Below are 9,736 nucleotides of genomic sequence, written 5' to 3' on the forward strand. Positions count from 1 at the left end.
TGACTTAATTATCTCCACAACTTAACTGTTATCTCATGATAACAAGATAATTAGGTTGTGATCTTGAGATAACAGGCCTAACAAAATTATAAGCAAATATGGCTAATTTCAGCTGGACAGCGTGTGTGTTTTTTTTCAAACTAAGAAAACATGATTTGAACTTACATGTTCGAGAAAGCATGGTCCGATTTCAGAGAGATGGGGGTCCTCTGTGTTGTACTGTTTCTCCAAGTCTCTAACAAAGCCCATTTGGAAGCGGTAGATGTCCTCGATGTTCCCAAAGATGACTTTCAGCTGGTCATCGTTGAACATGTCCACACGCTTCCTGCACTGGCGCAGGTAGCCCTGCAACAAAATGGGTTACAACTAGGGCTGCACGATTATGGCCAAAATGATAATCACGATTATTTTGATCAATATTGAGATCACGATTAATTATCACGATTATTTGTTGATTTTAACCAAAACAAATTTTATTGTCACATAGGCTAATTATAACTGCTTTTACATCCATATTGTGCTACATTCCTCCTTTATTGAAGGATACTGTGAATGAGTATGGCATTTCAGCTGTTGTGCGACTGCATTCCATACATGCACGTTTGCCGTAAGGTATCTACCTGACGAAATAGCAACGCGGATTTCGGTGTCTTAGCTACATGTCTGTGTTGCGCTCTGATGCTCCGAAACCCACGTTAGAGGCAACATAAACGTCGCTGCATGTCACACTAGTAAACACTAATAACACGTTACACAGCAGGTAACGTTAGCCTACCATTAGCTACAGTAGTAACTGGATTAAAAACGGCTAAAATGCTGACAGCTAAACGGTGTGACTGTATTTCACTATAGAGGATTCCCACAGTGGGAAGTCCAACAGTCTGCTGCTAAAGCTATGATCTAAAAGACACAAACTAGCACTGGTCACTGCTGTTGTCTGAAAAACAACACAGACGGGACAAAATGTTGTGTTTACTGGTAAACTCGTAAACATTGTGACCGGCTTATGATGACCGACTGCTACCCGTTGTGGAATTTTCCTCACATTACTCTGTCCTCTGGGACTGTCTACATCTTAAAAACTAAGCTGCGCGGTGCAGGGAACAACTCTGATTGGCTCATGGAGGTACGTGATCAGACAGTGGTTTGTGGAGCGCTAGATTGGCTTTGCAAAAACTTTGGTATGGAGCGTTCTGCGGAATGACGCATTTTAAATATCGCTCGATCACGTAAATTTGATCGTGGGAAGTCAAAATCGTGATCGTGATTAAAATTTGATTAATTGTGCAGCCCTAGTTACAACTTCTATGAGGCTTTCAAAGACGACACAGTTTAAGTGCCAGGTCCGACATGGCTGCAAGGCTCAGTCAGACAACTGCTACAGAAAAGCATAATGTAGGCCATAGATGTTACATCACTAGTTTTGTAATTTTTTTTGTAATAAACATGTGAAGTCATTCCTTAAATATAACTTATTTGGATCAAAATGAACTATGACTCTGAGGCTTCTGTAGAGTCAAATATAATTTTGTGTAGCTGAACTGTGGCCTCAATTTGTCAGTCCAATTCTTGTGGTTAGTTAAATGCCCTGAAGCTTAGGCATTTTGGGAAAAGATTTGCCGTGAGAGGTAAACGTTTTTTGCTATTTCACACTCCCCCACCCAGTCTTTTTATGAAATACACCTGCTAAGCCTTTTGTTTGTTTCTTAAAGTCAAGCTTAATGCAAATGATCACAATTAAAGCTCTGTTTTAAAATGGATTGATTTGACAAAAGTGTTTTCCAGAAGAATCGATTAAACTAAAATAAATTATTATGATTATGATAGGAAGCTTCTTCTGTAAATGCCCCCTGAATGATTAGCACAGCTATTACAGTCATGGAGTGTTCCATCAAGAACTAGGAAAATATCAGTTTTACTTTTACTTTTACTCTAATTAGCTTTCCTAAATCCTTAAACCCTTTACTTTTACTAACGTGAAACACAAAGTTTAAGAAAAAGCTTGTTTACAGGTAAAGTTGTAAAATGCTGTAGTATGACTACAGGCAAGAAGTGTGAAGGTGAGAAGGTGAAATTTACGCTTTATTGCAACTATTTTTTAAACATTATGCCTTTCCCCAAATACAGACAAAGGGCATACAAAGGATTAAGGAAAGATGATTAGATAAGCAGACATTTGCACTAGAAAATCTTGCCCACCCAAAGTCATGATGCAGATGTTTTGTTCTGTATTCCCATATGACCTCTATGTAACTCGACAGATGCAGTGGCCGTGCTGGTGACACCATTGTAGAAACAACTGCTCGAAACATGAAAAACAGATCTATGCAATCTTACTTTAACTGACTTTGTCTCTATATTTCTTACAGTATAAGCAGGAAGAACTGGTCGGAATGGACTATTATGTATGATATAGCCCATATGGCCCATGTATATACTAGGCTAAAGACATTCACAATTGTTCATGTTTGATTTTAAACAATACCTCCAGATTTTAGATTCAGATTTAAATTTGGACGTGTCGTGTTGTCATGTGGCTTTGACTCCGAACTTCGTTATTCGAATATTATTCGAATATTATTCAAATATTTAAAAAAAATTATTATATTCGAACGAATATTAGGCAGCCCTTAATATTCAAACCTGTTATGAGCATTGTCTTTTGTAAATGTGCTTGCTTGTAAACACAGTTTTCAGTTCAGATTCCGAGGCTTTTTCACGCATTTGAAAATGTAACCACACGTCTCTCGGCCGTGGCTCGGTAGCGGTGCATTCCCCCCTAATTCTCAAAGAAAGCTGGCTTGCCCAGGGCCAGGCCAGCTCAGCGGAGTCTTTCTCCTGTCGCGTGCCGCTGTCTCTCCTACCTACACCGGCCCCCTCTCCCCTTTCTACCTGCCTGCGTGCGAGAGAGGAGAGAGCAGAGAGGGGAGGGCGGGGCTGCTCCTCAGTCACAGAACAGAAGAGAGAGGCGACTGTTTTAGGGCCCACAGGAGACATTGCGTGCTCGCTGGACAATAATGGTGACTTTCTTTTTTTTTTTACAGAAAGTCGCTGTCTTTTCTACAGAAAGTCGCCAGATTTGTCGCCGACACACACACACACACACACACACACACACACACACACACACACACACACACCGACTCGATGCACACACCAGCACAAAAGTATTAACATCAGACCATTTCCGTAGGCTACGGTAAAAGCTCCTAACTTGCTGTCGAAAGCATAGTGTTCATGTTTAATCTTGGGTCTGACTTGTAATAAAAAACAAACAAACTTAAGTTTGATATCAATATAGGTCTTACTGAAGGCATTTAATGGTCAAAATATTATTAATAAATATTTGAATATATTTGAATATTAATATTAATAAACAAACGATTTTGTTTGATATGATATGATATATAATAGGCAAAAGTCAAAGCCCTACATGTGAGTCCTTCAAAGTTTCAAAATTCCATTGAAATGTTATCCCATCAGCTCCTTCGACTTGTGCATGATTCATCATAAAGCAGAATGTGGCCGTCAGATCAGCACACAGACAAAGAGTCACCCAGTTGAATGGCACCAGGACATCAGGATCCAGCCAAGTCTCGGCGAAAGGACGCCACAGCTCCCAACATCCTGCTGGAAACCGGGGGAGGACACCCAGCTCACCGTCTGACGACTGCACACTGGCTAGCAGGATGCCCAGCAGAGAAGTCGCAGTCGCTGTTCAATCCCTCCACGCTTGGCACAGTAGCCCCTCTGATGTAGAGATGGAGATGGACGCAAAGATGGTCTTGCTTGTCCACGTAGTCGGGATCGTAGCCATAGGTCGTCGCTGATAGCCATCTTCATCTTTTCCTCTGTGTTTCCTCTTATGTTCACGTTTGAAAACCTTGATCCGCCAGGATAGCAGAGTCAGCAGGAGACTGGTTCGGGATTTCACGATCCTGGTGAGCGACTCATAGTCATGAGATGGCTGCCGAGACTCTCCACCTTTTCCTCAGTGTTTTCGCTGACGTTTACATTTGAAAACGTAAGCCAGCTGGTTAGCTAGCCCAGGCTAGCAGAGTCGGAAGGAAATCAGCAGAGTCTGAACTGGCAAGTTATTTTCCATGATCCTGATGAGGGACTCATAGCCACATGCCATAACCGTCCAACGTCTACAGCATAAAGCACAACTAATATTTGTAAAATAGACAATTCAGCATAGGCCTACATTTCGCAAAGCTCATGTAGTAGCAATGTAGCATCCAATGGGCTGCTTCTTCTCTCATACATGTTGCAGTTCATTCAGCTCCTTTCCATTTACCTTTCCTAATGGCTTTGTGGCAATTAAAGCATTCCTTGGAACAGTGTATGTGTGTGTGTGTGTGTGTTGGTGGATGTGTACTGTGCACGTGTTAAGTACCTCACAGATGTCCTTGAGGTGTTTGATGTAGTGTCTCTCTGTGCTCATGATCTCATTGATGACGTTGGCTCTCATCTGGTCTCGGTTCTGGAGGGGCGAGCCCAGACACAGGCAGTCATTGGTCGGGTCCAGGTGCCCGTTCTGCACCTCGCTGGTCCCCTCGGCTGGCTCCGCTCCCCCATCCTCCTGGTTCACCCACAGCTGAGTGCAAACACATCCACAGTCACACACACACACAGACCCAAACACACATATAGTTGAATAAGAAATCTGCTCAGTTAAGCTTATAAATCAGTCGAAAAAAAGGATAAGTAAACAGATACATTTAGATATTCATATCACAAAATCTTTGCCATATAATCAGTACTTCTCACTCCTCATTAGGGCTGAACGATTTGGAGAAAAAAATCTAACTGCGATTTTTCTGCGATTACGATTTGATTTGCGGTTGTTGTTTTTTTAAGTTTAGCTAAAGTTCAATATTCACTGTGTAACAGATAAATATGTCATGGAGCATTATAACATGAGACACCATCAAAACTGCTCAATATTCTTATGGAAGGATGAGAACATGGATATGAATTGCGAGCAATAAGTGTTTTAATTTTAATAAGCATGGAACATTGAACAGTCAAACAGAACATTTACCACAAAAGCTAAAGTTATAATAATAATCTAAAAAAAATGTGAATAAAAAATATCAGTACTTTCCTGTAAACTGAAATTTCTGATATCCCTCAGTTCAATAGCAGCATCTACATGCTGCACATTCTACCCTCATGGTAGATAAAGTTATACAAAATATATGAACAATCCACTGATAATAGGACAATTCTGTAAACAAACTGTGATATTTAACATTATTCCAGCATTTATCTGTAACACTAAATATAGAATAATATAGAATAGTATAAAAAAATGCTTAACGAAAAGTTACACCAAACATTCTACTAAATATTGCACATTGGATAAATCGCGGCCTTCAAGATTAGCTAATAGCATTCTATCAAATCGCGAGGTTGATTTCAAAACGATTAATCGTTCAGCCCCACTCCTCATGAGCACGAATGCACACAGCACACACCACCACATACATAAACACACATCTCACACACAGAGCTTTATTTAAAGGGTCTCTGGTTTGGAAAGTGAATGGGACTGTTGGTCCAGCATGTCAGAAAAAACTCCAGAGTTTAAAATAAGCTTCTTTCTGAGACTGGTGCCCAGAGGATATTCAATGCCCAACGTTGGCCCTGTGTGTGACTCCAAAGTGACCCCCTCGCCCCACCCCGCACATACGCATGCATATACACTCGCACTCAACCTCACAACTTCCTCACACATGCATGCGCTCACCAACACACACGCACAGACCCACAGACAAGAGTGTATTTCACTATCGCTCATAGAAAGGGCCAAGTTTGCGTGGTTTTTAGATGTCCAGCAGCCAACACCTGATGACACACAGTTTGCCAAGAGAACATCAAAGAACCGACGGGTAGGATGCCAAACACAAGATGAGTTATGCAGCGCCACAGACAAGCAGAGTGACGGGTGGTAGAGCACTGACTGTAGACGAGAACCAGCAGCGCAGCATTAAGACTAAGAATAGTCAGAGTCAATAGTAAATAGTTGAGAGTACTAAAAAAAAGAATCAATATTTAAAATAGATCCATGAATGTTAACAGGAACAATGATTACAAAATCCATCTAATTCTATATGAATACATTTGGAGAATTTGAGGTCAGGCCGTTTAAAGACGAAGACTTGGATCATTACTTTTGACTCATCAGTTCTGCCTCTCTATTGACCCCGTAGAGAATGATGTTAAAACGTCATGGGAACGTTAATGTTTGGTAATGTCGAGGGTATGTTGCGGTTGACAGACTGGAGCGGGCGGGTGGGCGGGCAGGCTGGATGGGTAGATGAAGCTGGGAAAAACGCACCTTTGACGTGGTGTTTTGGAACCGTGGAGTTGCTATGGGGTTGATATAGAAAACCTGTTTTGTTTGGGGCTGAGGAGGGTGGGGTTCCACCTTGGAGAGAGAGAATGACAGAACAGAAAGATACTTTTTGGTTGACAGTCAGTCAGCCTGTCTGCCCTGCCCTCTCAGGAGTGAAGATGGAAGGGTGGACAAGTTGGAATTGGAATGGCCATGAGGAGTGTCTGGGTGGAGGGGGGGAGGGGAGTGCGTTGCTGTGGAAGCCTCCACCTACAACAAGTATGTTAATTCTTCCTTCAATAAGTTAAGTAAAAGAAGTAATGAATAACATCAGACCTTTGTGTTGGGTTTAGTTGAGCTCAAATATAGGTGAGATTTTAGAATCACGATGTGATGTGAGGACGTTCTAAATGTATATGGATTTCAAGGATAAGAGTTGAAGTTGATGCCAAACAAAAAAAAGAGTCTAATCAGCATCTTTGTTTTATTGTCCCTGAAAACTCGATAAAGGCATTTAGCTAGTTATTCTCTGCTCTCTTGAGTGTTATTTGTTAAAAAAATAAAAAAATCTGTTTTTCGTGTATGCGTTTTTGTGTATATGACAGAATACTTGTGCACCTTTCTCTGTGTATTTATCAGCTTTTGTGCATATGTTCATGTGCCTCCATTTCTGTATGTGTGTGGGTGTGTTGTGTCTATGGTCGCTGGCCAGCCATGGCTGCAGCTAACTCACCCGTACAAAGCTGGCAGGAAACCATCCTTCCTCCTCATCAATCTGGCCCCACCACCAGTCCTTGTTGGAGGCGTCCAGCACCTTGATGACGTCACCGGCCTTAAACGCCAACTCCCGGTCCGCCATGGTCACATGGTCCCATACCGCCTCAGCGTTGACGATTGAACCTCCACTTATCAACTGGAGAAATCGGAGGGAAAGACAAGACAATGCTTTATTCTCAGTACGTGAAGCCACTGCTGTGAAAATACTACTGAAACAGCATGAAAAAGCGCTGCAAACACCGACCAAAAAATATAGATCCACGTGACCTAAAACAGCATAGAAATCAAATTTGAAAGTGATTATAATTCAGTACCCAGCCTCATTTTGGCCTCGATTTGTTTGAATCCTTGTTGTTAAGCCCACTCAGATTACTAATGGATGCAAATACACACCCTCAAAGCCATGGCCCACTGGCAGCTTAGGGATTGCAAATAGAACAACACAATAGCTGACACACACCACAGTACAACACAACAAAATACGACAACACAAAAAAGGCAGAGCCATTAGTGGAGAAACAACAGCGTTCAGAAGCACAGCACCAGTCTCCACACAGGGATGGTAATTGGCCTATTATGACATTAGAATAATTACATGTGTTAATGTAATATTAATGCCGAGGAGCAAACAAATGTGAAGGGATAATCTCCCTTCCTTCATGCTGTCACCAGGGCTTGTTATTTTATCAGCAGTCTTTGACAAAACGTGGAAGGATGACTCATCAAATCTTTTTATTGATTTTGGCATCATGAATAAATAATGTGGACATTATGTGATGCTAAAAAATAAATGTTTAAATTGTTTACAACTGTGAGCATGAGCGGAGTATTATTTTGTGAGCATGCACTGGGCGTAATGTGTAAGGGCATGAAAAAGCCTGTTCGGTGATCAGTATTCTTTAGGGGATTTGGAGAGGCCAAAGGTTGTTCTCATTAAGAGACAGCCGACATTGTTCCTGAGAAGGACCTGAGACTGACATCATCCATCTACCAAACAGCCTCCCCATCCATCACACTGAGGACTTAGCTGTGTTGCCCTAAGATGTGCACAAACACACATCCTATTACACGCACACGTGCAGCCACACTTTTAACTTCACATACATTAAACCCCTGTATGCAACTGTGGCAAAGCTCCAACTGTGTGTTCCAATTGTTCTCTCCAAAGTAGTGTACATCAGCCTTCTCCAGTCCAGAGCTAACCATGCATCCAGGCCCTGGGGCTGTGGGCAGAGCAGCCAGCGCTAACCAAGCCTGACAGGAGCTGCTTAGGCTCTAGGTAAGGAGTTATCAAAGGCCTGGAGACAGGGATGTCACATGGACGGACATTCAATTAGAATCTTTACTTGTATTATGGCTTCTGCATATTAATATTGAGCTTCTGTTACTTTCTAAATGGAGCTTGTTAATGTTTTTTTCCCCCTTCCATCCTTTAAGATTGCTTTGCCTCTTATAAAATGAAATCCCTGGATAGGAAAACCTTTTTAAAATGCACCTCATCACTCCAGCACAAATATGCTATTCCACCTATGTGCTGATGCAGTGTGTTTGTAAGAAGGTCCATGAGAAACCGCAGATTGTGTGTGTATGTGTGTTTGTTTGTATTCAACCGAACCCCCCGTGAGGATCTGAGCGCTCAGACTCAGCAGCTACGTTGCACCTTCAACCTGTAGACAAGTCTACTTCCCTGACGGTGTACTGAGACAGCTACAGGGGATATAAGCCAATCAGGGCAGAACAGCGAACATAGAGAGGGATGTCCATGCCTGGAAGGAAAAAGAACAGCCGTCGTCATGGCGACAGATGAGGATGCTTCACTGGTATTGACAAGATGATGGGATGAGGCAAGGTCACTTCACGATGCATCCTAATATTTCCAAATGTATGTGTTTGTGTGTGTGTGTGTGTGTGTGTGTGACACACACAAAGAGTGACCACTGAATAACTGCAATATCACTCTGGCTTCATATATTTAAGAAGACAAACAAATCACATTAGAGAAGCCAGTAATATTATAATTTCCATGTCAATGTAGAAAGGTACAGAGTGTAGGCCTCTGCGCGCAGGTTTTAGATCAAAGATGTCATTGAGAAGGTTGATTCAATCAGGTATCACATCGGGCTGGGAGCTGGGGTAACAATAGATCTGGCCTATATCTCAAAGCACTCCACTACAGGAAGAGAGGAGGATTACTGCAAAGACATGTGTCACGCTGTCATGGAAACAGGGCCAATGAATAGTTCCTCAAAAAGATTTTTAAAATCATTGTTGATTCAGTAAAAATAATTTGATTCAAATCATTTATTACCAACAGGAATTTAAACACACAGGAATAGTTGAATAGTTGATTATGAAAGCCAAATGGACTCTACTTGACCGCCACCATCTGACAACATCAGGACCTCTGCCTGAAACAGCACCCATACAACAGATGTGCTTTGAGCCTTGAGGTCAGTCTTACTTCTTGCTCCCTTACTGTTATGTCTGCTTTCACTAATCTAATTCCCCCCCACATACAACTCCCCACCCCCCCCCCATTCACTCCAAGCACAATCTCTCCGGTCCCCATCAATCTGCTGTAATATAGCCAACAGACGGAAAGAGTGAGGGAGAGAG

General features: G+C 42.0%; 1 protein-coding gene across 10 annotated transcripts in view; it reads right to left on the reverse strand.

Moving 5' to 3' along the window:
- Positions 1 to 9,736, reverse strand: part of arhgef9a (Cdc42 guanine nucleotide exchange factor (GEF) 9a) — a 62,709-nt gene that overhangs the window by 19,563 nt on the left and 33,410 nt on the right. For 6 of the 10 annotated variants that reach the window (XM_039814216.1, XM_039814221.1, XM_039814220.1 and 3 more), the window contains 4 exons: positions 7,077 to 7,256; positions 6,347 to 6,436; positions 4,400 to 4,600; positions 166 to 345 (listed from right to left, as the gene is read on the reverse strand). In XM_039814216.1, coding sequence (XP_039670150.1) covers positions 166 to 345; positions 4,400 to 4,600; positions 6,347 to 6,436; positions 7,077 to 7,256 — 651 coding nt within the window. The remainder of the gene's footprint in view (positions 1 to 165; positions 346 to 4,399; positions 4,601 to 6,346; positions 6,437 to 7,076; positions 7,257 to 9,736) is intronic. The other 4 variants (XM_039814219.1, XM_039814224.1, XM_039814223.1 and 1 more) reach the window with 1 other exon arrangement.

Source organism: Perca fluviatilis, chromosome 10, assembly GCF_010015445.1.
Source record: "Perca fluviatilis chromosome 10, GENO_Pfluv_1.0, whole genome shotgun sequence".
Lineage (NCBI taxonomy): Eukaryota > Metazoa > Chordata > Actinopteri > Perciformes > Percidae > Perca > Perca fluviatilis.